Source organism: Elephantulus edwardii, unplaced genomic scaffold (assembly GCF_000299155.1).
Source record: "Elephantulus edwardii isolate Elephantulus edwardi_28Jun2011 unplaced genomic scaffold, EleEdw1.0 scaffold00003, whole genome shotgun sequence".
Classification (NCBI taxonomy): Eukaryota; Metazoa; Chordata; class Mammalia; order Macroscelidea; family Macroscelididae; genus Elephantulus; species Elephantulus edwardii.
In genome coordinates, this window is record NW_006399753.1 from 26,826,799 (window position 1) to 26,834,913 (window position 8,115).

The 8,115-nt window shown below is 40.7% G+C and overlaps 1 protein-coding gene across 1 annotated transcript in view; it reads left to right on the forward strand.

The window, feature by feature from the left end:
• The first annotated feature begins 577 nt into the window (after window positions 1–577).
• TTC21B (tetratricopeptide repeat domain 21B) overlaps window positions 578–8,115 on the forward strand; it is a 102,235-nt gene continuing 94,697 nt past the window's right edge. The window contains exons 1-4 of the mRNA XM_006879482.1: window positions 578–598; window positions 5,221–5,350; window positions 5,443–5,553; window positions 7,110–7,276. Of these exons, the coding sequence (XP_006879544.1) occupies window positions 578–598; window positions 5,221–5,350; window positions 5,443–5,553; window positions 7,110–7,276 (429 nt within the window). The remainder of the gene's footprint in view (window positions 599–5,220; window positions 5,351–5,442; window positions 5,554–7,109; window positions 7,277–8,115) is intronic.

Genomic DNA, 8,115 nt, shown 5'->3' on the forward strand with positions numbered 1-8,115 from the left:
AATGATTACACGTGAAAAGTTGGAGGATTTCCCACGCGCTGGCAAAGCCTGCAGATACCTGCAATGCGGAAAGCAGTAATTGGCTAGGGCACAAATAACAGAAAATGGTCTTTCTTTGCAGTCTGAGAAAGAGTAGGAAGTGAGAAAAAAAAGCAAAGATATCTGATCTTTTCCCACAGCCTCGTCCACTTCCTTTATTCCTTAGTCGCCCACCGACCTTCCCCAAAGTCCATTTTTCCAACGGCCACGTCCAGCCCCACTATCTGGTAGCATCCCTTCCCAGCCGGAATCCTCGGCGGCGCCCTCCCAACCCTCCCTCGGGATCCCTCCTCTTCGCCCGGCACCTCCCACAATCTCTGCCACAAGGCTCCGCCCTGCTGCCAACAGCCAATGGCAGCGCTAATCTTCCCCGCCCTCCTACCACCAGCCAATGGCAGCACGTCCTGTCCCGCCCCTCTCACCAAGTCCCGGCGCACAAGGCGAGTTTGGGCCTCCACGGGCCTTCCACCTGGTGCTGTCCTGCGCGATTGTGGGGATCGCTCGGCCTTGGGCTCCACCGCCCAGTCTGCGGGCAGCCATGGACTCAGAGGGGCTCAAGGTGAGACGCCCGGCGGGCATCCGCGGCCTACTGCGGTTTGCTTTGGGGGTTGCGTCGGGTGGGGTGTGGAGAGGGCTGCGTGGATTTAGCGGGCCCAGTACTACTCTGGGGGGGTCTTTGGCGTTTGAGGGGGGGCTTGGCTCGACCGGTGTCACCCGACCTGGGTTGCGGGCCTATCGCCTGCTTTCCTCGGCTGCTCGTCCAGACCGGCCTGTGGAGTCGCGACATCCAGACTGCGATCCCACAGCCGCTGGCCCAAAATACCACCTGGTCCACCTTGTGTTTAACTTTTGCGGAGCATTTGTAGAAAAACTCGACTAACACACGGCATTGCCACTCAGGGTGCAATTTTGAAGGACTTATATAGCAAACTAGTTCCTCCTTCCCATTTCATAGTAAAAGAAACAAGGAATTTATATTTTAAAACAATGTGAGACTTCAAAGGGAGGAGCAATATTGGATTGGCCAAGTAAACACGGATTGACTTCTTGTTCCTTACTAATCCGTGGGGGGGAAATTTACGTTTCTTCACTACAACAGAGATTCTATCGATCTGTCACTCCCCACCTCATAACACTTTACTACAGAATCAAAGGCTCTTTCCAAATTTACAATCCCTGATGAGGATGACACACCCAGTTAATTTATTTGTCATATTTATTAATCTGTTGTGAGCCATTTAATAGAGTTTTTCACCAGATAAAGTAACCCCGAGTGGTCTTTCATCACTTAACACTGATACAGCCATTCAACAAGTAAAAATGCAGGTCTGCAAAACAAACCTAGACCAAGAAGCTGTCGTAGGAACACAGCGAGGGAAGATTTCCATGATTTAAAATCATGGACAATGTGTGTCAGGATTGTGTGCATTCACCTTACCTATTCAGTCTGTACACTGAGCAAATCATTTAAGAAACTGGACACTGAAGAAGAATGTGGCATCAGGATTGGAGGAAGACTCACAACCTTGCTTGCTTGCTGAAAGGAAATGGAGTCTTGAAATGCTTGCTGTAGAAGATCAAAGACTACAGGCTTCAACATAGATTGCATCTCAACATCAAGAAGACAAAAAGCCTCACCACTGGACCAGTAGACAGACATCATGATAGCTGAAGAAAAGATTGAAGTTGCCAGTGATTTCCTCTTCCTCAGATCCATAATCAGTTATCATGGTACCAGCAGTCAGGAGATCAGGAGATGTATTCCATTGAACAAGTCTGCAGTCAGGGATCTCTTTCAGTTACTAAAGAGCAATGATGTCAGTCTAGAGACTAAGGTGTGCCTGATGCAGGCCATGGTCTTTTCAATTGCTTGCTTTGCATCAGAGACCTGAACAGTGACTAAGCATAATGAAAGAAAAATCAGTGTCTTTGAGTTTGTGGTGCTGAAGAAGAATATTGAACATACCACAGACTACCTAGAAAACAAAAAGTTCTATCCTGGAGAGAGTGAGGCCAGGATGTTCCATGGAGGGAAGGCTTTTTAAATTCTTTCTGATGTACTTTGATCATGTTGCCAAGAGGGACCAGTTCTTGGAGAGGAACATCATGCTTGAATGGATAGGGGGTCAGGGCAGGAGAAGAAGACCCTGGATTAGGTGGGATGACAGTGACTGTGGCATTGGAGTCAAGTGTGTCAGAAACAGTGAGATTGTCTCAAGATAGAGCAAGGTTGACAGCTATTGTTCATAGGGTCTCTATGAGTCATAGTTAAATAAATGGCACATAACAACCACTGCCATATTATCTGGTGTTATCCTGGGCACTAAAATGAACTGCAAAAACAAAACAAAACTATTTTAGTCTTGGAGCTTGTGTTTGAATAGAAGGAATCTGACAAGAGCCAAAACCAGACCCATTGAATCCTTTCTAACTCACAGCAACTCTACAAAATAGAACTTAGCAGCCAGACGACCTAATCACAGTGCCACCAAAGCTAGATGGTTTTCCTTTGATTCCCAGTACTTAGTCCAGTTCCTTCACTGTAATTATACGGCTTAGAACTCTGAGGGGGTTAGTAAATCTTACTGGATTTGAAAATTTATTATGCCACGGCTATGACATTATATACATTGTTGTTACTATGACTCATAGTAATCCTCCGAACAACAGATCTGAATCTCTATCCTGCACCATCCTCACAGCCTCTTCTCTTCAAATGAATTAAAGTTCAACATCAAGAAGACAGAGAAAGAATCTCACCACTGGGCCAAATAGCAGCACCATGATAGATGGAGAAGAGATTGAGGTTGCTAACACTTACAACTTGCTTTTTTCCACAGTCAACACTCTTGGCACCAGCAGTCAGGAAATCAAAAGAGCAGTTGCACTGGGAAAATCTACTGTCAGGGACCTCTCCAGAGTACTGAGAAGCAACAGTGTCTAGAGACTAAGGTGAACCTGATCCAGGCCATGGTCTTCGTCGTTACTTGCTATGCATCAGAGAGCTGGACAGTGACTAAGGATGACCGAAGAAGAATCAATGCCTTTAAATTGTGGTGTTGGAGAAGTGTCTTGAAAACAAATAGGTCTGTTTGGAGAGAGTGAAACCATGTTTCTCATTGGAGGCTATGGTTTTGAAGCTCTGTCACAGATAGTTTGGGCATGTGGCCAGGAGGGACTGGTCCTTGGGGAAGGACATCATTCTTGGAAAGGTGGAGGAATAGTGCAGGAGAGGAAGATCCTGGATGAGATGGATTGATAAAGTAACTGGGGCAATGGGGGGGGAGGGGTATTGTGTGTCAGCGTCAGTAAGATGGGCTCAGGGCAGTGCAAGCTTCAGAGCTATTGCACATAGGGTCGCTATGAGTCCCAGGTGACTCAGTGGCACGTAGCAACATCTTTTCACCATGATGTTTTTTTCTAAGAACTAGCTGCTCCTAAAAATATGCCAAAAGTAAATGAGACAAAAGCCTCTGGGGAGCAGCACTCTGGTTGCACTTTTTTAAGACTGATTTGTTTGTTCTTTGGCAGTCCGTTAGAGTGGCTGGTGGATTGGAAACACCATTTGTTTAGCAGCTCTACTCTATAGACTCCGCCCCTAGAACTCCCTGTATAAACAAAGGAGCATGATATATTCCAACATAAATTTATTCATGAAGTTGAAATTTTGTGTTTTTCAGGTGTTATGAAAGAGGATTCTTTTTATTTATTTTTTTTTCTTCAACTATTTGCTGTTAGTTGTTATGTACTTTCTAATTGGGGCTGACACATAGCTACCCTGCAGGGGCTTTTCAGAGGCAGTAAACTGCACTAGAATAGATTGTCCATCTTTCTCAAGCAGAGCAGCTGGTGGATTTGAACTACACGTCTTTGAGTTAACAGTGCAGCTCTTTACCACTAGGCCAACAAAGTTCCCCATTATTTACAGATACAAATATCATTTATTAGTTTACTAATTGGTCATAGTTACATAGTTACTAATTACTACTGGTCATAGTAAAACAGGTTAAAGGTTATAATTGACCTCTAAACTATAGTTTGCTAATCATTGCGCTAGATCTATTTCCTTTGGGTGAATCTGCTGCAAAGGACACCTTTAAACTCCTAAAGAGTAAGGATGTCACTTTGAAGAGTAAGATATACCTGAAGTCATAGCATTTCTAATTATATCACCTGCCTTTAGAAGTTGGATGGAACATGCACAAGGATGATCAAAGAAGAACTGATGTCTTTGAATTGTATTGGTAAAGAATATTGACCACACCGTGGACTACCAAAAGAACAAACAAATCTGCCTTGGAAGAAGTGCAGCCAGAATAATCCTTGGAAGGCAAGAGTCTTCTTCTCATGTACTTTGGGCATGCTATCAGGAGGCCCCAGTCCCTGCAGAAGGACGTCATACTTAGTAGAGGGTCAGCTCAAAAGAGGAAGACCGTCTGTGAGATGGACTGAGGTAGCGGCTGCAGAGGAGCTTAGGCACAGCAGTGGGTGTTTGTAGGGATGGCAAAGGGGCAGGCTTTGTTTTATTCTGTTGCACAAAGGGTCTTTGGAACTGACCAATAACAGCAGCATTATTATTGAGGATGATCATTTATTGGCCACACTTGGATATAAAAAATACGAAACACTCTTAACAGTAAATTGTTCATGAGGTTAATTTGTCATTACAAAATAGATACAAAATGGCATTTAGATCCCTTTTTTGTTTCTAAAATGTTTAAGAAAATGTGGGTAAAGGAAAGAGGTGAAAAGTGGAAACTTGACATTAAAATCATATTACTTTTAGGTCATTCAAGATTTTGTTTATTTTTTTTTTCAGAGGGGTAAGTTCGGCAGGCGTGAAATCCTAGGGTCTCACAGTTTGGTGACTAGAGGGAAGGTGGGTAAAGGAAATGGGAACGATCCTGCAGGGATCTGGAAAGACAGGGTGGTGATGAGTATGGCTTCATAGTGATTGATTTTATAAAACATTATGAGAATTATTGTATGAAACACAATGTGACTGAAGAATAGTGTGAAACACGGTGTATATGAACTTTGAAAGTAAACCAATGTAAAATATAAAAAAATTAAGGAAAACACATTGTATTTAATGTCTACTTCTAAGCACAATGGCATATAACAGCAACGACTTCTAAAGGTATGTGAACATCTTATATTTCAGTTTTTACTTCCTTTCAGACTTTGATTAATTACTATTGTCAAGAGAGATATTTCCATCATGTACTAACTGTTGCCAGTGAAGGAATGAAGAGATACGGCAGTGACCCAATCTTCAGGTTTTATCATGCCTATGGCATATTAATGGAAGGTATGTGCTAATTATTAAATATGCTTTAGAAATTTTAATTTCTTGCTTTGAGCATAAACTTTTTTCATAATCTTTTTTTTTTAAATTTTCAGGTAAAATACAAGAAGCTCTTCGAGAATTTGAAGCTATTAAAAATAAACAAGATGTTTCACTTTGTTCACTAATTGCACTAATACATGCTCATAAAATGAGTCCTAATCCAGGTACAGTATTTAAGGATAAGATTTAGGACAAATTCTCTTTCTCAGTTCAATTTTTTTTTTTCAGTTATAGCAATATGATCAAAATGTTGTTGTTGTTGTTAGGTTCTGTCAAGTTAAGTACAACTTAAAGCAACCCTCTGAACAACAGACCTGAACCCGGTCCAATCCTATGCCGTCCTTCTCATCTCTGATAACCCTCAAGCCCATTGCGGCAGTCCTGTGTAAATCTATCACAATGGAGGTGTCCCTGTCTTTTGCTGACCCTCCACTATTCTAAGTACGATATTCCCTTGTAAGGAATAGCTTCACATGTCCAATGTATGAGAGCTGAATCTTCACCATCCTTGCCTTCAAGGAGTGCTCCAGCTGCACTTTTTACATGACATAGCTGTTTGTTCTTTTGGCAGTCCAGGTCGATACTCTTTTCCAACTATTTATCTCATAGGCCTTTGTGGCAAGCCTCATTCATCAAGCACAAGGAATATATATCATTCACTCTTATAATATTCTTCATGACACATGTTTTATTAGTACATAGAGATTATCTTCATTGACATACATAGACATATACATAAATTATTCTGCAGCAGCCAACTTTACCACTTATTATGTGAAAATATATATTCATGTACAGCTTTAATCTCATTTACTATAATGTAATGCTTATTGAAGGTCTTTACATCCCCCACACGAGCCAGTTCTTGGAAGATATTCAGATTTTCAGTTGATAATTGGCTGTGAAATATAATTAGGAGGGGTCGATCCTTGGAAAAGGAAATCAAGCTTGGAAAGGTGGAGGGTTAGCAAAGAAGGAAGACCTTCAATGAGATGGGTTGACACGGTGACTTTCACAGTAGGCTCAAGCATATCAGTGAAGATGAGGATACTACAGAAAAAGGCAAAGTTATATTATTCATAGGATCGTTTTGAGTTGTTCTTGATTTATCAGTAGCTAACAGCAACAACTTCTCAATGACACTTAAAAACAACAACAACATAGAGTGAGCTCTGTTGGCCTAGTGGACAGAAAGTGATGCTACCAAGCCAAAGGTGAGTGATTTTAATTTGTGGCCTTCAGGCCTGCTTTTTTAATTATTTTTGTTCAAACATTCTTCTGGGTGGTATAGCCCTGGTCTGTCCATTTGCTGTACAGTGGTAACTCATGGTTGCTGTGATGCTAAATACTGTGACAATGAGGTGTCAAATGCGATAATAGTTACCCATGGTGGACAGTGTTTGGTGGAGCTCCCCTGTTAAAACAAGCTTGGAAGCAGGAGTGGCATTAGCTTCTGAAATAGCTTACCTCCAGAAACTCTATGAACTTGAAGAATTGATGAAAGTTCTACAAGTGTTCAGGTCTTTCGTTCATAAGGTTGCTATGAGTTGTCTACAACTCATCAACACTTAACAACAACAGTAACAACATGGAGACAAGAACCAAATTCCATGCTCTGATATTCCTCTGACAATAATAAACATGAATTTAGAATCAATGTTTTTCTGGTTTTTTTTTTTTTAAGAATCAATTTTGATTTGGTGCCTTTTTCTCCTCCCAGATAAAGAAGCCATTCTGGAATCAGATGCCAGAATGAAGGAACAACGGAAAGGAGCTGGAGAGAAAGCTCTGTATTATGCAGGCTTATTTTTATGGCACATAGGTCGTTATGATAAGGCAAGAGAATATGTTGACAGATTGATCAAAATATCAAATGGTAGTACAGAGGTAACTCGCTTTGTTAATTTGAAATAGTAATATTATAGAAAGTGTCTGTGTTTATGTGTTCAGTAGTCTGTATTCTTTATTATTCACTTTATTGTTTTATAAATAATAGCTTTATTTTGATATTTCATTATATTGAAACTTGTGCTCCATAAGGTTGTTTGTCAAAATCAACTTGATAGCAATGAGTAAGGTTTTGGGGTTTCAGAATACTTTTATTTTTATGCTATTTAATCCTCTTTGCCAGAGGAGAAATGTAGCCAGAGCTGATTCATATCCGACCCTCCATCAGATTTTCAAGGCAAGAGATTGCCCGTCTTTCACTTGAGGAGCAGCTTGTGGATTTGAACCCATTAGACCAGCAGTGACTTAAAAAAATCCTTCCTTTTTTCTGTTTCTTCCTTCTTCCTCCTTTTCACTTCTTGTTTCATTAATTAACTTTTGGAAACACTATTATTTGTACTGTTAATATTACAAAGATAAGGATTATATAAACTCTGCTTTATGACTGCTTTCATGGTTTTCTAGTGGCATAAAACACATATCCAGCTAATGTAATGACAGTATTGTAAGTAGTATGAGAGAAAAATGATGGAAAAGCTAGATAAAGGATAAGTTACAGTTATTCCTCTCAACTGTTTTTGACACTGAAGGAGAGATGATATCTATAGTATCTATCAGGAAGAAGAGAAAAATGTATTGAAGATAGTAGTGTTTGAGGTAAAACCTATTTTTTATTTTTTTTTCTGTATTAATTTTCATAAACATTTACAGAGATTTTGGGTTTCCATTCATTCATTGTTGCACTATTCTCTCTACCCTCCTCCCAGTTTGTTCTTGTC